Here is a 25515-nt window from a genome sequence, read left to right as displayed (position 1 = left end):
GAGACGCATACTATAATCGAGAGCCTACGCCCTGATGTACGTGTATACACACACACACACACTGAATGAACTGAATGATTGCAGTCGCTTTCACCATCAGTAGTGCTGGGGGCATCCGTCGTTAATGGATGAGAATGAATCAGCCTAGCACTGTCGCCGTCGCAGACGTACCACGAGGTCCGAGCTGCCCCCCCTCCAAGAATCTGGCCCCACCGCGCATGCGACGATCGAGATCGATCCTCTGGCGCAGCATGCGGGAAACGGCGTCCTCTTCCTGCTGGTGGCGAGCGGCTGCCTTCGCGATCCGTACGTCGTTCGTCGTCGTCGTCGTCGCGTCGATACACCTCGCGAAAGGGACGCGGCCACGCGCGAGTTGCACGCGGCCGATCCATCCACGCACCGAGTCCCAACAAGAACAAGGGACGGTCGAGTTGTTAACAGGAAGGCGTGTACAAGCAGAAGCTCACAAGTATTCATGGCTTGTTGGTTAGGTGTCATTTCGCTTTTACTGGGGCCACGGGGGTGGCTGCTCTCTTTTGGACTAATGCATATGGCTACGTCCAAAGGATAGGAAGTGTCTACATAGCAATCGAGTGTCTTTGGAGCTTCTGACACTCGGTTGTTAGTGGCCAGGCACAAACACCCGATAAGACAAGAGTACTGGGAACAGAGTGTTACATCAACAATAAACACACGATTTTCATATCCTCTTATCATAATCGATGGTCAGATATACACCAGGAGATATGTACCAAATATGACACATGCGCGATTTTCAGGCATGCTAAACCAAGAAAAGAAAAGAAAACATAGATAATGCACAACACAATGTAGAGCTAAGAAGAATATTGTTCACCACACTGTCATCCTGTAGAAGCACATAAATACCATTAAGAATTGCACTACGGTCATGATTGAGGTGGGCAAGTTACACATGTGGACATGGTACTCTGAAAAACTTGTCAAAGAAAATAAGTTAATCAGTTGTTCATATGAAAGAATGTAAGCCAAATACTTATGCCAAATGAAACATATTTCCAAAGAATTGCAGGAATCAGAGACATATGCCACATTGTTCAGAAAATAAACATATTTTACAAATAATTTTTATGGAGTGCAGATCCTAGAGACATATATGCCACATTATTCAAAAATGGGAACATATTTTACAAATATTTTTTATGGACTGTACGTATCAAAGACATATGCCACATTGTTCAGAAAAGATACATAGTTTAATGCATGGTCCGATGCCCCTGGACGCTGAGCTAGGGTTTGCTCCCCCATCGGATGGTCCGACGCAAGTAGGGTTGGATGCCCACTTCTTGGTCCGACGCCCTGATGCTTTCTGTTGAATTTGATTCTTTGAAATCTCCGTGTTCGGCTTGGTTCCATCTTTGTGTCTTGGACTTTTCCTGGTCTTTTAGGTCTTCAACATTGCTTCTGATGTCTTGCTTGAGGTGTTGATCATTCGGATCACCACTTGCCTAAGTCCAAGCCACTTTTGCACCCTTTGAACTATATCCAAAAACACTAGCAAATGATGTTAGTCCAAATGGTCATGTTGATCATCAAACACCAAAATCCAAACTAATATAGGCCAAGGATACATGATGGCCCACTTTCTTGTAGATACTTTGTCGCTGCTTTCGTCCCTTGTGGATACTTTACCGCTCCGTGTCGTCTTTGGCGGGTGCTTTGCCACCCTGCTTCCTGGTGCCTGTCTCGTCTACTCTCGGTGGATGCTTTGCCACCACGGCTTCAAAAAAAAGTACCTTGCGCTGATGTAATTTTTCTACTGCAAGCTCAGTCGGTTAGGTTTGAGGCGGAGGGTCCTTTTCTTCTTACCGCCTTTTCTTTTTCTTGTTGTATTGGGTCCGTTTGTTGGTTTGCTTGCCACCTTCTTGGTGGTGCATTGTAACTTAGCGCTACGAGGATTCTCTCATAGTTTGGTAGTTGTGTCGTTGTAATTATCTTTGTCTTAATGAAAAACGTGCTAAGGCACAATCACAAAAAAAGGAAAAAAAAAGCACAAATACTTTCACAGTTCTGTTGCTTCAAGACTGAAGAGACACTGCTTCAAGACTGAAGAGACACCTCAAGATCTGAAAAGGGCATCAAGCATTAATTCAAGAATGCATGCAAATGCAGTTCAATGCTTGCACATGAAGACATCAATGATCCAGCCTTTCCTATTTTTCAGCATGTTGTATATCAATGTAAGGCTTAGAAGCGGCCAATTCCAGGAACAAAAGACAAAGTAGATCAAAATTTTGCCAAGCCACGGGCAACACATATCTCAAGGAATGAAACATCCATGGGCTATTGTCAAATCAACAGCCAAGGCCCCCGCGTCGCTCTCCCGAGTGACTCGGGCGGCGCCTCCCATCCCCAGCCGCAGGGACCGCCCTCCCCGGCCTCTCGCCCTCGCCGCCGCCGGAGCAGGCTGCCGGATGCCCGTGCAGCTGCTAGGATGGCGGCGGCCGGGCCTTTCTCCTCCTCCTCCTCTCTCTTTCTCTGAGGATGGCAGCCATGGGGCGATGGCCGCCGGCGAATGGCGGTGACGGTGGCTTCCTCTTGGCCGCCGGAGCGCAGATCCGCGGCCTTGTCGCCCGGATCCGGCGAGGCAGGGGGCGGATATGGCGAGTCGGTGCCTGGGCGGCTCGGGCGGAGCCCCTCGCCCCCCACCGCCGGGCCTCCCCCTCCCCACCCCCTTCCCCTCGCCGCCGTCGGAGCGCGCCACCGATGGCCTGCACGGGTGACTATGGCGGGGTGCCGCCTCCGTCCTCCGGTGGTTCCGGCATCCGCGGGCCGAGCTCTGCGCGGATATGGACCGCCGTGGATCTATGGCGGCGCGGCTACGGCGGCGACGAAGGCCAGGGCATCGATGCGGGCGCAGCTGTGGCTGCGGTAGGGGCCCGTGCGCCTGCACGGGCGTGGCGGCGAGGCTGCTCCAGCTCCCCTTCCTCCAGATCCTGCAGCTGCTGCCGTCCATGCGGATCCGGCCGGAACTCGCCGGTGCGGGCGGCGGTGGAGGGCAGGGGTGGCGTGACTTCAAGGCTCCCTGCTTTGATTGTGCTGGATGTGGGCGAGCACCGGCGAAAGCCATGTCGGATCTGCCGACAAGACGACGGCGACGCCTTCGGGCGTCGTCTTCCTCCTTGGAGGTGTTGTCATGGTGTTTTCCCTCTCCGGCCGACTGCAGAGGTGCGTTGGCTGTGCCGTGGTGGCGTGGTCGACAGCGGCTTGCTTGGATGCGTGCCAGTGACGCCATGGTGGTGTGGCTGGCAGTAGCCAACCAGGGGCACCAGTGGCGCCATGGTGGCGTGGCTGGAGGAACCTGGCTACTTCTTGAAGGCCAAGAGGCTCTGGCTCGGCGCGGCGCGAGGAAGACAGCAAGGGGGCCGTGGAGGTGTTCGTACGGTGGTGGCGAGTGGACAGCGCGGCGCGGTGATGTCAGCAAAGTGGAGGCTCGTGTCGATGACCCAATCCGACCGAGCGGAGGTTTTTCCGTTGAGCCTCGTGTCGATGTCCCAATCCGATCGGGTGAGGTGAAGGCCAAGGTGGTGAGCTGTGTCTCTGGAAGCTTTGTGTCCGTGCACGTGGTGCAGCTGAGATTCTGGTGGCGGCTAGACGAAGGTGAAGTTAATGGAGCGGCTCGGTGGTACCAAGTCACCCCGATGGCGAAGCAAGCCCGGATCCTCGAAGAGTCCAGCGGCGGGAGTGGCGAGGCCCCCGTGCGCTTTAAGGTGGTGTGTCCGAGGAGTGGTGTGCGGCGGTGGATGTGGCGAGGCCCCCACGCTAGAGTTGCCTTGGAGACCTAGGATCCGGTGCGGGGTTTCGATCGTTTGGTGTGTAAGGTGCAGCAGCGGTGCTTCGGCGAGGGGTCCTGCATGGCGGTGGCCTCTTCGGTGTGGTGCGGTGGGCTTCTCTTCTGACTTCTGCCAACGCATGGCCGTGGTTGGGAGATCGACGATCGTGTGTGCGTGACCTGAAGAAGATGATGGCATGGTGGGGGAGTCGTGGTAGCTACACGGCTTGCAGCGGACTGCGGCGGCTAGTTCTGCATGGCAGCGACTGGTTGGCGTGGGACATCGTCGGTAACGATGGCGCTTGTGGTGAGGGCTACTTGTCGGCTCTACTCTTGATTTGTGGGGGTGCGGCGTGGGGAACTGATTGGAGTTGAGTGGAGTTGGTGTGCCCGTGTTGATGTCTCAATCCAACTGGCAGTTGTTGAGTGTGGCTCGTGTCGATGTCCCAATCCGACCGGCTAGAGTTATTTTTCTTTTTCTTTTGTTGAGTTTGTTTTGCGACGTGGTTGTTGGCCATTGTTATTTCGTTGTGCCCATTTTGGGCTTATCTTCTTTTTAATATAATCGGCAGCTCTCCTGCCTGATTCGTTTCAAAAAGAAACATCCATGTATCACTAAACATTAAGTGAGAAATGTTTTGAATAAGAAGAATCAGACTGGATGTACCAAGCACTGGCAAAATTGAAGCTAGGATAGCAAGACTTTATTTGACGGTCGTTGTGCCCAGCATTAGACAGCTCACTCTAATGGTCCTCGCTCCATGTTCAGCCGTTCAGGCATATACTGTTTGTTGAACTTGTTTTCAGACTTTCAGTTTGCCTTGGGCTGGCTTGGTTGTCGGGCTGACCTTGCCTATCAGGGCTGGGAGAACTGGTTCATTGAGATGCGAACAAGTTAAGGATCGAACAATGAAGCCCATTAGTCCAGTCAGACAAGCCCAAAATCTTCCGCTCTTGTTGTGTGTTTCCTGTCCTGCCCGTTTGGCTTCGTTTCTCTCCATCTCTTCAAGTGCTGCACAAGGGTTATTTTACATTATTCACTCAATTACTACTTACTAAAATTTTATATTATTGACATTTGCAGGTTGTCTATGCTTTTCTGTTTTGATCAGCTATATTTTCGTCACAGAAACATAACTATCATGTTGTAGTACAAAAGAAAATTTACTCTGCTAAGAGAAAATGGCGTTCTTATATTAAGGAAAAATGTTAAGGTGCGCAACAAGACGTGTTCATATCTTCCATGCCTCTAGAACGCTATGACGGCCCCGTTCGCTTCGCTGAAAAAACAAGCTGAAACACTGTTCCGGCTGATTTGTTGTGAGAGAAAAATACTGGCTGAAAAGATAAGCCGAAAAATACGGATTATAATATAAGCGAACATGACCGTTATGTGCTGCATTGTACATAGTATAGTATAGACGCTTCCGTCAAAAAAAATAGGTGATAATCAGCCACGGATTAATTACCTGATAGACATCGCAAGTCACGTCACTGCATACAGTAGAGTACATTACAATACATATGGCTGTGTTTAGTTGTAGGAATTTGGATTTTGGGGCTACTGTAGCACGTTCGTTTTTATTTGACAAATAGTGTTCAAACATGGACTAATTAGGCTCAAAACGTTCGTCTCGCAATTTCCCACCAAACTGTGCAATTAGTTTTTCTTTTCGTCTACATTTAATGCTCCATGCACGGGCCGCAAACATTCGATGTGACAGGTACTGTAGCAACTTTTTGGAAGTTAGGGTGAAACTAAACAAGGGCATAGCTTTGAAACACATTCAGTGAGTGGAGCAGGGCGTTTTGACTTTTGATTGCTTCCATCGTTTATTCTGTCTGTTCTGAAAAAAAAATCCAAGGTGTCACTGTTATTATACTATAATTAATATCATCGGTCGAGTTGACCATAAAATCAAGTGATTAATAACCCGGTGGCATCCGTGTCGTGCACTTGTATAATCATCGCATGCAGGTAGCTCGAGCTCGACTATAATCATTAACAGATATGAACCGTATATGTTGAGTACTATGTCGTATTTCTGGTGGCTCGTTGAATTGTAAATCTCTTTCAATCACTTGACTACCTTGCACAAGCAGTATTAAAACTAGATACCTGTAAACAATAAGGAACAAGATATATCTTGCTACTAGTTGCACATTATATTCCAATACAAAAGGAAATTTTGATTTCAACAACTAGCAATCTCCTACAAAGCCCGGCTGAAACATTATTCTAAAACACAATATTAGAACGCTAGAACATATAAAGGGCACTGTTCGTTCACTTAACAGTTGAATTAATTAGAGCAAATACTTATTCTCATCATCATAGTCCATCAGTCCATGGGTTTATTAGAGCAAGCCTATTCAAAGTTCCCACTTGCAGGCCAGGCAATTCACACTTCTCACTCATCGTCTTCATCAGCAGCAGCAGGTGGCGGCACCGGCGCCAGCGAGGTGCCCACCGCCGCCTGTGCTCCTCCAGGCCACAACGCATACACGTCGGTATGAGGCGCTAGCTCCGTGACATCACGTATGGATGGCAGTCCCAACTGCAGCGTGAGATCCGGCGACGGTGGTGGCGGTGGCGCTGCCATCTCTTCCTCCACGGTTGGTGCCGGAGGTGCTAGCGGTGCTACAACCTGCTGGTTAATGTTCTCACGTAGAAACTCGGACATGGGCTGCACGTAGTCAACTAATCCAAGTCTCGCAAAGCCAGCGATTAGGTCATCAGCGGTGATAGTCAGGCGCCGGTCTCGATGGCACTCCAGCATGGCCGCCCGTGTGAGGGCCACGCAGAATTGCAATATGCACTCGTCCATGGTCCATAACGCGTATATGGTGCCTTTCGGGATGGTGTACTCTTTTGGTGGTTTGGATCCTTCAGATATTAAAAAATATTAGATATGCCTAATATCATATTGACCAAGTGTATGAAGAGCTCCACTAAAATTGTACCAAAAAATTATTTATTGAAACATATGTAATATCAACAATCTAGCTATGTGTTTTCTGAGCGATTGTTAAGAAAATGACTAACGGCCTAATAAGTTCCACCTCGCTATTTCGTTGGCACCACTTGCGGGCTTCTTAAATCCTTTTTCAACGGAAAAGACATATCGGTCCAACTGGTTCCTTTGTCGGTAGTGCTTTATGTAGCCCAATCTAGCTATCGACAACGAACTATTTACAGAATCTCAAACTACTAGGGACAATATCCCTTGTCCTCCTAAGAAACATGATCAGTGTAGTAAAACTCACCTTCGGGATCGTCATGGTGTTGATCATTTCCTTGAGCTTTGCTCATGGCTCTTGTAATCTTATGTTTGTTATTCTCAATGAACAAAGTCCACGTATTTATAATCATCTAATGATGAAAGAAAATTTACATGTGTCATATGTGATTTTTGCATGTGTGACACTTGTCACCTTATGAAAAAATTTTACATGTGTCATATATGATTTTTGCATGTGTGCCACTTGTGGTTTATTTGTACATGACAGTCGTCATATGTGATTTTTGCATGTGTGCCACTTGTCATCACCATATATGATATCCATTTAATGAAGAAAAAAATACATATAAGCCATATATAATTTTGCATGGGTGCCATTTGTCACTAACCGTGTAGGTAGATGAAAGAAGACGAGAAGTGGTTGAAGTAAATTTTAAAAGTATTAAATGCGATGGATCCTAAAAGAAATAGAAGGAAATTAATATTAGACAGAATATTTTGGCCAAACTACAACCTTCACAACATCATATCTTGCAACTTATGATGCTACGTGTATTATTTATCCCCTTTAAATACATTTTTAAGAACAATTTTATATCCAATAAAATTCCTCAAACCTAGCTTCTTAGAGCAGCTCAGTGTGCCTAGAATCGAACCGGGAGGAGAGAGAAGATGGAGTATGGTTTGATTTTAACACTAGAGGTAGCGAACCGACCAAATCGATTCCTGGAATCGACTCCTCAATTTCGGTTCGAACTGAACGAATAAAAAACCTTTGCGCAAGCCGGGCTGCCCCTCACGTGGCGGTGTGTCCTGTGCCAGTCTTTGTGCAAGTGACAACGGAAGCGAGTCCGTCGTCTATGGAGCTGCCATCATTGAAGAAGCTCTAGAGCACGCGCCAAAGCCTATAGGATCGGTGTTGTGGGCCGACACCTGCTGCTTCTCCTAGAGAGCATGGTAGCACGCACAGGTGGCCACCAACGATGCTTTAACCTTTCTAGAGGCGGCCGCTAGAGTAGGCGGGCACCCGAGCGCTGGCACTCCCACAGGCTGGCTCGGGGAGGCATTCGCCCATGCGACATGCCCCGCGCTCGCCCAGAGTGCCAACACCAGCGGATCTTGCTCGGGAGGCGCTGTGCGGCAGCAAGAGTAGCAATTGTGGCGTCGGAGTTAGCAGGCACCATTGTGTTGATGTCCCTCAATCGCCGTCTTACTCTGGCGCTACCGGCGTTGGCGTCGACGACTACCACCGGTGCCCCCCCCCCCACGGCACCCTGCGTGGCCCCATCCGAGTTCGATGGGCCGCTGTGGGGCACGGGCTGAGAGGCCGGTGGGTGGTCGTCACGAGCATAGTGCCGCGGCCGGTCGCCACCCTTCGCAGAAAATTGTCTATGCTTTTCTGTTTTGATCAGCTATATTTTCGTCCCAGAAACATAACTATTTTGTTGTAGTAGAAAAAGCAAATTTATTCTGCTAAGAGAAAATAATGTTCTTATTAAGGAAAAAAAATGTTAAGGTGCGCAACAAGACGCGTTCATATCTTCCGTGCCTCTAGAACCCTATGACGTTGTGTGCTGCATTGTATAGAGTATATACGCCGTCAAAGAAAAAAAGGTGATAACAGCCACGGATTAATTACCTGATAGACATCGCACTCGCACAATTACACAGCAGCTTTGAAACGCACACATTCGGTGAGTGGAGCAGGGCGTTTTGACTGCTTCGTTCCGTCGTTTGTTCTAATCTGTTCTGAAAAATATCCAAGGTGTCACTTATTGTACTATGATATTGATCGGTCGAGTTGACCAAGTGATAACGACCCGGTGGCATCCGTGTTGTCAACTGTTATTATAGCTCGATCGAGGCCTGCTCGACTGCTCCAAACTGCCGCGCGCCCCCACTTCGACCGACGACGACCAACCAGCAACCATGCCCGAAGAAGAGGTTTCCTCACCGAACGAGGAGGCCGCCGGCGGGGAAGCCGTGGACGGCACGCCCCCGGTCGACGGCTCCGCGGCTGCTACGGAGAAGGAAGAGGGCAGGGAGAAGTGGTTCTGCGAGATGCGAGGCTGGATTATGGTGCTCGCCGTGCAGGTCGCCTCCTCCACTTACCAGGCTGGACTCAGCCCGCCCGGTCGCTTCTCCGAGCCCCAGGACATCAAGGGCAGCGACGAGATTCATGAGTCCACCGACTCCTTTCGGTAACTAGTCTCCTCCATCACAAATAAAGTATACTCTAAGAGCAACTCCACTAGGAGCTATTAAATCATACCATATTTTTTAAAAAAAATATGACAAGAGCTTTGCCGTTACATTATATTAGACGAAAAAAAGAGAGGTAAAGAAACCAGGTCCTGCCAAATCCAGCTACCCAACTAAGAGCATCTCTAAGAGTTTCCAAAATCCACTCCTGATCATGATTTTTTTTAGCAAGATTAAGAAAATGCTCTCCAACAACTCCTTATCTCAACTCCCAATCTTTCCGCACTTGAGAAAATCAATCCAACCACGTAGAAATATACATGCGTGTATTGGTAAACCAATCTGGAGGTGGAAGGACGTGAAGAGGAATAAAGATAAGAACATAGTTCCCAATGAAAATTTACAAAAGAGAAAGAAGGTATAAAAGTGGTTGTGTGATTTCAAAATAATCCGAGATTCCTGATGCAAAGTTGACTCTTTATGAGTGAAATTTTGAAAATTGTTGGAGGAACCCAACTTTTTTAGCCACTTGGAAAACTCACTGATTTATTAACTGATTTTTAGAAACTATTGGACATGCTATAAGGAGGCAAAAAGAAACTAGACTCTAACTACTTGGTAGACTAGACTCGGCCTAAGAACTAGGACAACCAACATAACAAACAAAGGCCTATACTTTTGATCTAAGGGATTCCCTACTCTTAAAAAGTCTTTTATTAACCTACTCTAGCAACAGCCCTCAAATTAGGGCCCTCAAATCCTCTCTAATAGAACTAGCATATATGAGACCAATTCGTTATCCGACCATGTTTCAATCGATAGAGTTATGGGTGGCACGTGAGAGGAGGGGCTAGGGAGCAGGGAGGAGCACCAAAGATGGCACAAGAAGGACGAGGCCCTCAAATTCATTCCATTTTAGTAGACACTAGCATATGTTACCCGCTTGTCATTCGGCCATATCCACTGTGTTCCAATCGATTGTGTTATGGGGACATGTGAGAGGAGGGAGATGGGGAAGGAGCACCGGAGAGGACACGGGAGGGTGAAGAGCACTAGATGACACGAGGAGGGAAGCCGCGACAGGGTCGAGTGCCTCCAGCGAGCTGAGGACGGGACGGCGCCCATCCCCGGGAGAGGAGAATAGGGCGGCGACCCGAGAGAGTCGGGACAAAAAAAGTAACCACATGAGTGAGTTGGTGTAGAAAAAAAGTACCGAATAAAAAGTATGGAGCTCCATACGCACTATTGAGACTTGAGTTAGGGCCTTTTGGATTAACCTTTTTTTTATCTAACACCAAAAAAATGGAGTAGATGTCTTATTTAGCGTCCCTGAGTTCGTTAGGCTGTCGATCGATACTCTCCAATTATCATACAGCGAATATTTAATTTCATCTCTTAGTACTGCAGGTACAAGGTGTTCTTCTACTCCAACACGACGGCGTTCTTGACGTCGCTGGCGATCATCATCCTGCTGATGAACAGGTCCTTCTACAGCTCTTTGGCCAAGGTGACGGTGCTGGAGATCATCGTGGTGCTCGACATGATCGGGCTAATGGCCGCCTACTGGGCGGGGAGCACGCTCAAGAACCAGACCAACTTGTTCGCCCTGTGTCTCACCGCGCTTGTGCTCTTCGTCATCTACGTCGTCTACGCGGTGCAGGTCGTACAGAAGCTATGCGCGGTGCCGCTCGTACGCAAGCTATGGGGCCTCTCTGCCGCCGTGGCCGTCCGGCGCCGCCCGTCCGTGCCCGCGCGCGCCGCGACCCGGGATGACGACGACGGCACCCCGCCCGTGCCGAACCAGCAGGACGTCGACGGCACACGGGCGCCCCCGCCGCTGGACGTCGGCCGGTCCAAGTCGGAGCTGCGCCGCCGCGATAGCCGACTGGTGGCACGGACACCAGGAAGAGGGCAGTCAACTATGCTGTCTCCTTAGTTCGCTTCTGGCTGGTGGCATCTCACTCTCTTGCTTTCGTTTCATGTTTCAATCTGAAAAAGACGTGTACGAAATAAGTCGAGAACCTGTTGTATTTGGGGCGTGTAATTTACTTATATGGGAAACATAATTATGACCATACATAGTGGTTCTGACTTGGAACAAACAGAAAATAACCCGGTACATATGTCACAAGCCAGAGAATAGAGATCATGAAAACAGAACAATGTGAAGATCTGGAACATTGAAGCATATGCAAACCTAGCAAAGTAGTAGCAAGTGAGACCAGAGCACTGTGGAGACCAGAAGCAAGTGTGAGCTAGCTCCACACATTGTTCAACCTAGCTTGTTCTTCAGGCTTCACTTTGATGAACATGTTTGCGTTGACTACCACCTGCAGGAGTTTCCGGGTTGGTGTAACTGGAGATGGTATTACTAGGGAAATATATGTTAGATTAATTCGGGCTAGGCCCATTATTTATTCTAATTAATCAAATAAACTTCAAAGGCCCACAATTATTGTTAAGTGGAAAAGTGATTAGTACCATATGGGAAATTCACTAAAAAGGTTCTCAACTTAAATAGTGAGTCTTAGGACTCTCACATAGACAAGTTGAGAGGGAGAATCGGGAGGCCACACGCGCGCGCCGCCGCCACCGAGCCGAGCCGCCCACCCGCGCGCGCGACGCGCCGGGCCGGGCCGAGCCGGGCCTGGCCCACGCCCCTGTCCGGCAGAGTGAGACCCGACTCTTCCTCTTCCTCCTCTCCGCAACATCTGAGCGCTGAGCTGTTCGTCTACATCTCCGATCGGAGTTCCCTGCGCGCACAGGGAGCTTCGGTAGCAGGCCTCCGGAACTTCCCCCGTCAAGCGTACCTGCACGGGTAGGCGGGAAATCAAGTTTTTGGGGAGCGCTGGCTTCCCGGTGCGACTGCTGCCCCGTCTGCAGTTTCCTATTCGGGGGCTTCTGCTTCCTGACGGGAGAGTCTCGTTCTACTGCTCCGACACCGCACCTGCAGGAGTCTCCCGGCGCGACCTCCTCTGCAACATTCGTTCTACTGCTCCGACACCGCACCTGCAGGAGCTTCCTGTGCCACTGCTCCGACACCGCACCTGCAGGAGTCTCCCGGCGCGACCTCCTCTGCAACATGGTGGACACGAGGAGGACTGGTGGCCGCACCAACACCAACGACGGAGAAGATGATGGCTCACTGTCCGCGGGTACCGGCAGTCCCACCCTAGGGTATAAATCTAATCCCACTGTGCTCCTCTGCAACATGGTGGACACGAGGAGGACTGGTGGCCGCACCAACACCAACGACGGAGAAGATGGTGGCTCACTGTCCGCGGGTACCGGCAGTCCCACCCTAGGGTATAAATCTAATCCCACTGTGCGCTATTGTTCATATGCTATTCTGTTAGCGTTTTTAGCGTACTTGGTTGCTGCACTGTCAAATACTATCTGCAGTAGTGATGGTGTTACAGTATGGTTAGTGGTACTGTTACTATTGTTTAAGTCGTTTTTATGGATTAATATAAGTCGTAAATTGACCAATTGTTCAACAATCCAAAAACTTGATAGGTCTTTTTCGACTGCTAGTTTTGCTGCGTCACTAAAACCACCACTATTGAAAGATGATGGATCCAACTATAAAGTGTGGCGTGTCCGTTCCAAGCTGTGGTTCACTAGTATGCGTTGTGAGCACGTGATCAAGGGAAAGCGCATTGAACCTCCTTTCTCTCACGAGGAGGAGATTAAGTTCAATGAGGCAGATAACTTGTTCAAGGGGGCTCTCATCAGCATATTAGCTGAAAGCATGGTGCAAGTGTACATGGATATGGACACTGGCAAGGACATGTGGGATGCACTTGAGGCCAAGTTCGGTGTTGCCGATGCTAGCACTGAGCTGTACATCATGGAGAAGTTCTATGACTACAAGATGGTCGATGACCGATCTGTAGTAGAGCAGGCTCATGAGATACAGATGCTGGCAAAGGAACTCCAGAACAATGAGTGTGAGTTGCCTGACAAGTTTGTGGCCGGCGGTATCATCGCTAAGCTGCCACCTACTTGGTCGAGCTTTGCCACTACTCTAAAGCATAGGAGGCAAGTGTTCAGTGTGACTGATCTCATTGCTACTCTTGGTGTGGAGGAGAATGCTAAGGCAAAGGACACTCATGGCAAGAAAGCGCATGAGGAAGGTTCTAGCGCCAATCTGGTGCAAAAGAAGAACTTTCATGCCGCACAGAGGAAGAAGAAAAACAAGCCTGCAGTCAAGCCTAAAGCTGCAACTTTTAAGAAGAAGGGCAAGGAAAAAGAAAAGGGCCTTTGCTTTGTCTGCGGTGCATCTGACCATTGGGCAAAAGAGTGCCCTGACCGCAAGGACAAGCAGAAGAAGTCCGCAAACATGGTTGTTAGCGAATCTGGAGGATCTGGGTACGGTAATCATCTACCTACAGTTTTTTCAGTTTGTCTCTCGCCTGAGTGGTGGGTTGACACGGGTGCTAACATTTATGTTTGTTCTGATGTTTCTTTGTTTTCTTCTTATCAGGAACAAAGAGGTTGCTCCTTGCTGATGGGAAACGGTACGCATGCTGCTGTACTTGGTGTTGGTACGATCAATATGAAGTTTACTTCGGGAAAGATCGTGCAGCTAAAGAACGTGCAGCATGTCCCCTCCATCAAGAAGAATCTCGTTAGTGGATCTCTATTGTGTAGAGATGGCTTTAGACTTGTATTTGAATCCAATAAATGTGTTGTATCCAAGTATGGAACCTTTGTTGGAAAAGGCTATGAAAGCGGAGGCTTGTTCCGCTTCTCTTTGATGGATTCTTGTGATAAAATTATGAACCATGTGAGAAATGATGATGAGTCTAATGTTTGGCATTCCCGACTCTGTCACATCAATGTTGGTTGTATGACGCGCTTAGCTAGTTTAAAATTAATCCCTAAAATCGATCTGGTCAAAGGGTCTAAGTGTCATGCTTGTGTTCAAGCGAAGCAACCTCGCAAGCCTCACAAGGCTGTGAAAGAGGCGAGAAATTTGGCACCGCTAGATCTCATTCATTCTGATCTGTGCGAGATGAATGGTGTATTGACCAAAGGAGGAAAGAAATATTTCATGACTCTTATTGATGATAGCACTAGATTTTGCTATGTGTACTTGCTAAAAACAAAGGATGAAGCAATGCATTATTTTAAAATCTATAAAGCTGAAGTAGAGAACCAATTGGAAAGAAAAATCAAACGGTTGAGGTCTGATCGTGGGGGAGAATACTTTTCACATGAGTTTGATTCATTCTGCGAGGAACATGGAATTATTCATGAGAGGACACCTCCATACTCCCCCCAATCCAATGGGATTGCCGAACGAAAGAATTGCACTCTAACTGATTTGGTTAACGCCATGTTAGACACTGTGGGACTTTCCAACGAATGGTGGGGTGAGGCTATATTGACAGCATGTCATGTCCTGAATAGAGTTTCTACAAAGAATAAAGAAGTAACACCATTCAAGGAATGGGAAAAGAAAAGGTTGACTCTCTCATACCTACGCACTTGGGGATGCTTGGCCAAGGTGAATGTGCCAATCGTCAAAAAGCGCAAACTTGGACCAAAAACTGTAGATTGTGTGTTCCTCGGTTACGCTTTACACAGCGCCGGCTATAGATTCCTAGTTATAAGCTCTAGAGTACCTGACATGCGTGTTGGTGCAGTGATTGAGTCCAGAGATGCTATATTCTTTGAGAATGAATTTCCTATGAGAGGAAATGAACCTAGCACATCTAGTCAAAAACCTGTTGATTCCCCCGTAGCGCCAACAGAACATCTTGAACAAACATGTGTTGAGAATTCTGAGGAGGATAATAGTGGAGCTACTCGAAAGAGTAAGAGACAGAGGACTGTAAAGTCTTTTGGTGATGATTTCACTATATACCTCATGGATGACACTCCAAGCACCATTGTTGAGGCATATTCCTCTCCCGACGCTGACTACTGGAAGGAAGCAGTGCGAAGTGAGATGGATTCAATTATGACCAATGGAACTTGGGAGATTGTTGATCGTCCTTATGGGTGCAAGCCTGTAGGATGTAAATGGGTGTTTAAGAAAAAGCTCAGGCCTGATGGTACGATTGAAAAGTACAAGGCAAGGCTTGTGGCTAAGGGTTATACCCAGAAAGAAGGCGAGGACTTCTTTGATACTTATTCACCAGTGGCCCGATTGACCACAATCCGAGTACTGCTTGCCCTGACTGCGTCTCATGGTCTTTTCATTCATCAGATGGATGTTAAGACGGCTTTCCTAAATAGAGAGCTAGATGAGGAGATCTACATGGATCAGCCCGATGGTTTCGTAGTAGAAGGTCAAGAAGGAAAGGTGTGTAAATTATTGAAGTCTTTGTATGGCCTAAAACAAGCACCTAAGCAATGGCATAAAAAGTTTGATAAAACTATGACATCTGCTGGTTTTGTTGCGAATGAAGCCGACAAATGTGTGTACTACCACTATGGTGGGGGAGAATGAGTAATCCTGTGCTTGTATGTGGATGACATACTAATCTTTGGGACAAGCCTCAATGTGATTGAGGAAGTCAAGGACTTTCTGTCAAAGAGCTTTGACATGAAGGATTTGGGAGTGGCTGATGTGATACTAAACATCAAACTACTAAGGGGAGAAAATGGTGGGGTAACACTTGTACAAACTCACTATATGGAAAAGGTACTGAGTCGCTTTGGTTATAGTGACTGCAAGCCTGTGTCCACTCCCTATGATCCAAGCGTGATCCTGAGAAAGAACCGAAGAATAATGAGGGATCAGTTGAGATACTCCCAAATCATCGGCTCACTAATGTACTTGGCTAGTGCAACGAGGCCTGACATCTCATTTGCTGTGAGCAAGTTAAGCCGGTTTGTTTCAAATCCGGGAGATGATCACTGGCGTGCTCTTGAAAGAGTATTGCGCTATCTAAAGGGAACGTCGAGCTTTGGCATTCACTATATTGGGTACCCGAAGGTACTCGAGGGCTATTGTGATGCAAATTGGATATCTGATGCTGATGAGTTAAAAGCCACAAGTGGATATACATTCACACTTAGAGGTGGCGCTGTTTCCTGGAAGTCTTGCAAGCAGACCATCTTAACGAGGTCAACAATGGAAGCAGAACTTGCAGCACTTGATACCGCTACTGTTGAGGCTGAATGGCTCCGTGAGCTCCTTATGGATTTGCCGGTGGTTGAAAAACCTGTGCCCGCAATTTCTATGAACTGTGATAACCAAACAGTAATTATCAAGATAAACAGTTCAAAGGACAACATGAAGACCACTAGGCATGTAAAGCGGCGGTTAAAATCTGTCAAAAAATTGAGAAACTCCGGAGTAATAGCATTGGACTATGTCCATACGTCTAAAAATCTGGCAGATCAATTTACTAAGGGACTATCGCGTAATGTGATAGATAGTGCATCGAGTGAGGTGGGACTGAGACCCACATGAAGTTCTATCGTGGTGGCAACCTGTCCTATGTGATCGGAGATCCCGTGAATTAGGATGGTGAAACAAGCTATGGGTAGACTGAGGGAAGAGACCCTTTTTAATAAAGGTCAATCTCTTGAGTAATGCACTTCTCTTCCTATCTGTATGGCAGGTTGGTAAATACCTCAATGTGATCCGAGTGGCTTAATGAGAAGCAAAGATGTCGGCCTACAGGGCATCTTAAAGGAACACACCTATGTGAGTTCGATTGCTAGTCGCAATCTATGAGATTTGGGTGATCTCTAGATACTCATGAATAGGCCAGGAGTATGACTTATATGCTCCAACCAGAGGGGATGCTACAGGCAGCCTAGTATCAGTAAAGGAATCGAGTGAGCCTCACTTTGCACAAAACTGTCAATTCAAGGCATAGTCCATTGGTCAGTTGTAAATGAGTGTAAACTCCTTTTCTAGATGGATGTTCAACTTAACAGTCTCCATCGAAACACTGGTATATCAAACAAGCTCAGAACTGACGACATTAACTGTGGACTTCTGAAGTTTGGTGGGGATTGTTAGATTAATTCGGGCTAGGCCCATTATTTATTCTAATTAATCAAATAAACTTCAAAGGCCCACAATTATTGTTAAGTAGAAAAGTGATTAGTACCATATGGGAAATTCACTAAAAAGGTTCTCAACTTAAATAGTGAGTCTTAGGACTCTCACATAGACAAGTTGAGAGGGAGAATCGGGAGGCCACACGCGCGCGCCGCCGCCGCCGAGCCGAGCCACGCCGCCCGCCCGCCCGCGCGCGCGCGACGGGCCGGGCCGGGCCGTGGCCGTGGGCCTTGGCCTGGCTTGGTTTGGTCTGGTTTTGTCGCTTGGCCCAACCGAAACCCTAGCCGCCGCAGCCAACTCCCAACGCCCAACCACCCTGTCCAGGTTCATTCCCCCGACAGGGCCTAACGGATAGATGGGGAACTACGCGGCTATAAGGGGGGGGCGCCCCTGTCCGGTAGAGTGAGACCCGACTCTTCCTCTTCCTCCTCTCCGCAACATCTGAGCGCTGAGCTGTTCGTCTGCATCTCCGACCGGAGTTCCCTGCGCGCACAGGGAGCTTCGGTAGCAGGCCTCCGGAACTTCCCTCGTCAAGCGTACCTGCACGGGTAGGTGGGGAATCAAGTTTTTGGGGAGCGCCGGCTTCCCGGTGTGACTGCTGCTCCGTCTGCAGTTTCCTGTTCGGGGGCTTCTGCTTCCTGACGGGAGAGTCTCGTTCTACTGCTCCGACACCGCACCTGCCGGAGCTTCCCGTGCCACTGTTCCGACACCGCACCTGCAGGAGTCTCCCGGCGCGACCTCCTCTGCAACATGGTGGACACGAGGAGGACTGGTGGCCGCACCAACACCAACGACGGAGAAGATGGTGGCTCACTGTCCGCAGGTACCGGCAGTCCCACCCTAGGGTATAAATCTAATCCCACTGTGCGCTATTGTTCATATGCTATTCTGTTAGCGTTTTTAGCGTACTTGGTTGCTGCACTGTCAAATACTATCTGCAGTAGTGATGGTGTTACAGTATGGTTAGTGGTACTGTTACTATTGTTTAAGTCGTTTTTATGAATTAATATAAGTCGTAAATTGACCAATTGTTCAACAATATATGGCAGCTTCACGAGGCTGCCTGACAGTACCAAACTCAGCTGCTACCAGCAGGCAGCAGCTTCGCTATTCCTCATGTCAACAGCAAGAGCCCATGCCTTGGGATGCAGGAACTTGACCCTGGCCAGTGGCCATCTAACAACATCTTGGTCAGCTGCACCAATGCCAGGTACTGGATGAGACAAGAGGTTCGACAGGGTTCGCGGCCGCGCTCCTTTGGCTGCTGCTGCAGCTGCACAACTGCCTCTCTTTTTTTTGATAATTTGCTGCACAACTGCCTTGTGGTTCGCACAGCAATCCAGAGTGCAGCAACCGTGAAGCGAGCTGGCTGTCGACTTCGATATCAGAGGACTCGACCCTGTGGTCCTGGCGCCAGTCCTTCCAAGACACGCTCATCTTGGTGTTGCTCCACGTCGTGAGAGCCCAGCCATGGAGTACGAAGCTGGGCAGCCCTATTTCCTCGTCCATACCAGTGGGCTCAATCGTGCCGAGTTCCAAGTGAGCTAATAGCTTGAGGCATGGAGTTTCACTTCCATCCGAGTCCTTCGCGATGCCGCGAACGGACTCAGGGCACCCTAGCGCCTCTCCCCATCCCCGTTGTTACACGTCACCAGCTCCAGTGGCAGCAGCAGCAGGGACGCGCCCCGGGCCGAGGGCTTCATCACGGAGCACGTAGCAGAGCAGGACGCCACGCCAGAGGTTGACGACCCAGCCCATGGTGCCATGCTCGCCTCCTGTGGCGATCGCGGTGCTCGTGTCATGGCGCAGGAGGCGTGCTGGTCTGTTAGGGATCAGCAAAGGGTACCCCATCGTCTGCTGGCTCCGGCATGGACACCCTCGCGTGCGACCACGTCCCGGTCCATGAATGGAACCCGGTGGAGGTCGTACACGTCAGGCGCGAGCGTGGCGACCAACACAACAAGGCGACGGTGTAGTCGTCTCGGCCGCCGCCGCGAAGGTTAAGGAGGCCGACGTCGTTGTCGCTGTAGAAGCGATACGGGAACGGGAGCCGCTTGAGCGACGGGGCAGCACGTGGCTAGATACCCCCTCCGTCGCAAAATAAATAGATGTCATTCTCACCTACCAAAAAATCAAACACTTTTAACTTTGACTAAATATATATAAAAATATTAATATTTATAACACATAATTAATATAATTAGGTAGATAGTTGAATATATTTTTATAATAAATTTATTTGGAGATATAAATATTACACGTATTTTTTATAAATTTAGTAAAAGTTAGAAAAAATTGACATGCACGTATCCTATGATGACCTTAATTATGGGACAGCGGGAGTATATCTTGTGCACAGTGGATAGTGACAAAGTGGCAATACACGTGTCCATGTAGCACGTGGCAACGTGTGTGCTTATTGGCTACTGTAATTATTGACAAGAGGGGATGAATGATATGTACGTGGGCGATGGCTAAGCTAGTACTCTCAACTACAATGGCTTGTAACAGCCCAAGGTGGAAGGGCAGGAGCTATACTACGGAAGCAGCTCTCAGCCTCCGATGAAATGGATAATGGGACAAGTTGGCATGCCACCGGAAAATTTAAGTATTTGTCAGGGAGAAAAATGAGCAACTCCTGTTATTGATAGAAATATAATAGAATTTTTGGTGAAAAAAGTTCTTCAATAGCTTCTTCGATTAGATCTCATTCTTTGTTTCTGATTTTTTGCTAGCTAAATATGAAGAGCGGGGATGTCACTCAAGCGCCCACAAGATATAGAGAAGCTAGTGGAATACGAAAGAGAGGGACATCCATTCAAATGGCTATATAAATAAGGATACGGAGAGTGATTTTAAGAAAGACTCTTGGATATGCTATCAAAACCAAATCACCGATTTTCATGTTGCGATGACTGAACAAGAAATATAGGATGTACAACTGGGCAGTCCCAAAATAGATAGATAGGTTTCATGGTATAAATTGGTATCAGTTAAGGTATCAAATAAGCAAAGTGTTGATGTGGCACTTAAATTAAGTTGGAAAGATAAATTGTAGAAATTATCCATTAGGAATATATTTTTTATAGTGTATATATTAATTGGAAAGATAAATTCTTAGAGCGGAGATGGCTCCTGTTTTTGCAGCTCTGCTCTACCAACTCCATTATGGAGAGGCATAACCTAAGGCCCCGTTCGGCTTACCCCATATCCGGCTTGTTTTGCTTCTTTTTTCAGCCGGAACAGTGTTTTCTCTCACAATATTTCAGCCAGAACAGTGTTTTTTAGCCAAGATTCAGCAAGCCGAACGGGGTCTAAATCTGAGTATCATCTCTCCTGAAGACCCATTTGTAGAAAGGTTTGTCTTTTGGGTCTTATTTTAGAGAAGACCAAAAATAAGTATTGAACTCTTTGTTTGTAGCGCTACCCAAAGCATGAATAAATCTTATATTTTAGGTCGTGGTTGTGGAGACAGTGTTACGCCCCTAATTTAGGTTTGTTCATTCAAGTAGTACTTAGCACGTGCACATGATACAAAATATTATACTTAGAAACAATTTAGTTAAAATAATTATCAAGGCCTTTTTGCATATTTTTAGTATAAAAAACTGCACGCTCTCCAATGCTATTTGTTGCTCCAGATTGTAGATGCTAATCTTGTCCAAATAATCTAATAAAAAGGTGAGTGGGTTGGCAATTCCAAAGGAACGAGTAGGCCTGGCATGCACAGTGCAGCGGCAGGACGCAGGAGCGCGCTGGCGTGCGTACTGTCGCTGGCCGATAGCAAAACAATGGCACATTTGTTTTCATTGATAAGTGGCAAAGTAGGTAATTATCGCTTAGATCCCATTTGGTTTACCTTATAATCTATACTGTTCGGCTCGTTTTTCAGTCAAAATAGTATTTTTCTTTCCCAACAATTCAGCCAGAACAATATTTTTCTACCAATTTAGTCAAGTTTCAACAAGCCGAACGGAAACTTAACTCTACGTAGGAGTACAAAACTCTAAAAATTAGAGTACCTTTAACATGCTTCAGAAAAAAAACGTGCAGTTAGTCCTTGCCTTCACTTTTTTTAGCAAAGTTTTTGGAGCCGAATACGTTGGGCAACGCAGAGCTGGGAGCACAGTAAAAAACGGAAGCGGACCCGTCCCAAACACCCTTCTTCTTCGTTCTGCTATTTCTCTGTTGCCCGGGTCTTCCTTCTGCTGAATCCGAAGGACCGTGACACTCGGTGACGCTCGCTTGATCAGCCTGCCTTCCAACGGCGCGTCCGACCGTGCTGCTCGTCGTCGCCCTCGTCTTCGCGGTGGCAGAACCCGGGATCGCCTCCAAGCCGGAGCCGATCAGCACGCTCAGCCGCGTTCCGCCGCTGCTGGACTGCGGCCCGGCGCCGGTGGCGCCAGCAGCCGAGAGCGACTGCTTCCGCGCCAACTTGCTCTCAATCCTCCGCGTCATCCCCTCCGCCGCCGCGGCCGCTCCCCCGGGCTTCGTCACCGCGCGGTCGGGCAGGACGGGCCGCGACAGTGCCTTCTCGGTTCTCGCGCGCGCTCTGCTTCGGCGCTGCATCAAACCGCTCCTCCCCCCCCCCCCCCCCCCCCCCCCCCCTCCGCCGCCGCCGCCTGCCGCGTGTGCCTGTCCGCCGCCGCGCCGGCGTGTGGCGCGCGGGGTGCTGCCTGAGCTACACGGACACCGACGCCACGTCGGCCCGCGAGGACGCGTTCTGGGGCTGGTTCTACGCCGACCCCAGCACGACGGCTGCGACGCTGGAGGATGGCGTGTGCGCGGGCGACCGCACGGGGCCGGACTGCGCTCGGTGCTTCGACGACGCCGCGCGTGCGGCGGCAGCGCTGCCGTGGCTGGTGAGGATGCAGAGAGAGGTGATCGTGGTCGGCTACAGTTGCTGCTTGCGCGTCCAGATATCCGTTCTGCCGATTACACGATCTCGTCCTCAATCCTTGCAAATCTTGTGGCGGAAGCGGAAGAAGCATCAGGAAATGGCGCATTTTCTGAACATGACTATATGCTTGCCTGGCACAGGTGGCAGTAATGGATACTCGACGCTTTCTCCTTTTTTCATTGATGATGTTGACTATGGCCAGTCAATTGGGAATTGTGATAGGATTGTTCCTCGTCGTCATAGGAGGTACGTCGTCCGTACCTAAATAACTGCTGCTACAATTCAATCTTTTTTAAATTTGATTAGGTTTATAAAAAATATTAATAATATTTTTATTTCTAAACAAATTTATTATAAAAATAGATTTAATAATCTATCTAACAATACTTATTATATACTATAAATATTAATATTTTTATATATATATTTGGTTAAAGTCAAAAAAAAAATTGACTTATCAGAAAACGAGAACGATAGTTATCTCGGACACAGCGAGTATGCTTTATCTTGCACTTTAAGTGATCCTGTTTTTAGCAATGACCGGCATAATATGATGGTTTAGTTTCCATTAAAAAAAAGGATCATGGTGTAATTCTTTTTCTTTTCTATCCATAGTATTGGATCTATGGGACTAACAACTAGTTAACTAATTTTTAGTCCGTAAATCTGTAAAGATCTAAACAGGTGGACTAAGCTAATTTTTAGTCAAATCCTAACTATTGCTAATAAGGACTAATAGCACCATGAGGCTATTGAAAACACAATACTGTCCCTGCTTTTCTTATCCACTTGTAAAGTACAGGGGTATAAATGTCTTTTCCCATGAATACTATCTATTTGTCCAATGATCCTAATAGAATTAGAATATAACTAATTTTTAGCCAACTAACTATTAACCAACTAGTCTTAGTCATCTAAATAGGGCCTATATATCTCCTGTTTGCTTGACTTATGGGCCGTACCGTTTCAGCGAAATAACACTGTTTTTCTCTCACAACAAATCAGTATTAGCATTAGCCGTTTTTTCAGCTAGCCGAACATGGCCACGTGGTTGGTAGATTTAGTTTACATTTTTGCAGATATCCTACAGCCAATACAATGAATGGAGCCAAGAGCCATGTGGAGGATTTCTGGGGATGCAGTTCGAGCATTGATGCCGTGTGCCGAAGATCTGGCATGTTCGCTTGAACTTATCAGTTAGAATCTATGGTGTTTTTTTCTCACAACAAAACAGTTTTAGCCGGTTTTAATACCAGCTAAACATGCCTTCGTGCTGGTTCGATAACTCCATCATCATCATGCTGCTATAGCGCTATATCTGCTACTAGGGCTATCCATGCCATTATTGGTATCTGCTACTATTAGGCCTTGTTTAGTTGGGTGAAGTTTGAGATTTTGGCTACGGTAGCACTTTCGTTTTTATTTGGCAATTAGTATTCAATCATGGACTAATTAGGCTCAAAACGTTCGTCTCGCGATTTCCAACCAAACTGTGCAATTAGTTTTTTTCCGTCTATATTTAATGCTCCATACACATATCATAAGATTCGATGTGATAGCTACTGTAGCACTTTTTAGAAAAGTTTTTCGAACTAAACATGGCCTTAGTGTTAGGTATGTCTTGTGCAGGAGACCGCGTGAAAATACGAGTCCATCATGTATCGTGCTTCTTTATCTACAGCCTGTTCGGTTGGCTGGTTCGTATCGTTGCTGGTTCATGAAGAAGTACTACTGGCTAGTTTGTGTGAGAGAAAAATACTATTCCAACTGAAAATTTACGATCGTTTAAAACGAACAGGCTACTAACCTGTATCTATCCACGCGCTTTGATGAATGATGGAAGCCAAACTTTTCTATGTCGAGTCGATCTCTTGGCTCATACTGCAGAGTGCAGACACGCTGAGAAGCAAGATTCACCAATGAGCCATGTCAAGTGGGCCGTGGGTGATACTCCTGTTCCTTGCTAGGAGTTTGTTAGATTCACGGCTTGACAGTACGGTGATGCCACGTTATCTGCAGTTGAAATGAACCTTCAGAGTTGAGAAGGTAGCCATTACTTACTTTCAGTCTGAAGAAGAAACGGCGATGGGCACTGGAAGCGTGCGGAAGGATATGTTACAAACTTGCACGCACAATTGAACCCTTTTCAGCAATTGGCCCCTTCGGAGAACTCAAAATAGAATTGAATCAATCAACACGTCATAGAATAATTAAGATGGATATTGTGCTGCAGATGAACACCAGTTGCATTAAAAAGATATACTAACAGCAAAAGGCAAAAAATTCAACCGCAAATAAATAATTAAACTCTAGATTCCTTTTTTTTGGAAAAGAAATTCCAGATACTTACCAAAATGTCTACATTTCAATCGAAATGATTTTAGGCTGGGTCATCAATACATTTCGATATGCACTTTATCTCAATTTGCATCATTGATCATTTATTTAGATGCACTTTTCGTAAGTCTAAACGAACTACTAGAGCATAGACTTCGATGCAAGTTTCACAATCTACCATCATGGGACATGTAAGACTGTCTTCAACAATAAGAACCTAAACACAACAGCCAACGCAAATCAGGCCTCCGTTCCCGATCCCCCCCCCCCCCCCCCCCCCGCGCGCTGCCCATGTCTGCATCCAAGAACGGCTCCACGAACACCAGGAACCACTCCCTCACCTCCTCCCCGAGCCGCCGCGCCAGCTCGCCCCGCTCCTCCGCGCCGCCTCCCCCACTCCCACTCAGGCGGAGGCCGCGACTTCACCGGGGATAGCCGCGACTTCGCAGGCGGTGATGGCACTGGCAGGGGCAGGTTTGAGGTTGTAGAGGGAGAAGGCAAAGAGATCGGTGGCGAGCCCGACATCAACCCAGGTGGCCACCCGGCGGCGGCGCTCTGCCGCGACGGCCAGGGTATCTTCGTCGGCGGTTGACGTGTCATCGGCTGCTGATTGATATGGTGAAGTTGGGGTGGAGGCCATGGCAGTGGCAGCGCTTCCCGATCTCTGCTGTCACAGGGCGGACTCTTCCAGGTGCGCTTTCCTCTTCCTTCCCCTCCTGCGAAACAGTTGTGCGGGCGTGGCAGAGATATGGGTCGAGGAGAGAGAAGGATGTTATTTGCGTTCCCACTCCACGTGGGTCTCTGCTTTGCGTACTCCATTGGACCGTGCTTTTTCCACCCAAACCGACGTGAACGACGCATATTTAGGTTTGGGTGCCGTAATGGCTAGTTTGTTGGAGACAGTCTAACTCCTAAAAAAATCTGAGTCGAGCCAACCTGACTAATCCATTGGATGGGCTCAGACCATTATTTTTTACCCACAACAACCGCTAGG

The 25515-nt window shown here is 47.9% G+C and overlaps 2 protein-coding genes across 2 annotated transcripts; one reads left to right on the top strand and one right to left on the bottom strand.

Annotated features, from left to right (window-relative positions):
* Nucleotides 1-6222: 6222 nt before the first annotated feature.
* LOC136523468 (nuclear transcription factor Y subunit B-8-like) lies at nucleotides 6223-7124 on the bottom strand. The gene is made up of 2 exons (XM_066517144.1): nucleotides 7079-7124; nucleotides 6223-6698 (listed from the first exon to the last, which is right to left on the bottom strand). The coding sequence occupies exons 1-2, from the start codon at nucleotides 7122-7124 to the stop codon at nucleotides 6223-6225; spliced, it is 522 nt and encodes a 173-aa protein (XP_066373241.1).
* Nucleotides 7125-8946: 1822 nt separating this feature from the next.
* LOC136519614 (uncharacterized) lies at nucleotides 8947-11596 on the top strand. The gene is made up of 2 exons (XM_066513001.1): nucleotides 8947-9254; nucleotides 10663-11596. Exons 1-2 carry the CDS (start codon nucleotides 8983-8985, stop codon nucleotides 11189-11191), a joined length of 801 nt encoding a protein of 266 aa, XP_066369098.1. The 5' UTR covers nucleotides 8947-8982; the 3' UTR covers nucleotides 11192-11596.
* The last annotated feature ends 13919 nt before the right edge of the window (nucleotides 11597-25515 follow it).

The sequence above is a fragment of the Miscanthus floridulus genome, chromosome 18 (assembly GCF_019320115.1).
Source record: "Miscanthus floridulus cultivar M001 chromosome 18, ASM1932011v1, whole genome shotgun sequence".
Classification (NCBI taxonomy): Eukaryota; Viridiplantae; Streptophyta; class Magnoliopsida; order Poales; family Poaceae; genus Miscanthus; species Miscanthus floridulus.
This window is presented reverse-complemented; position numbering and strand designations above follow the sequence as displayed.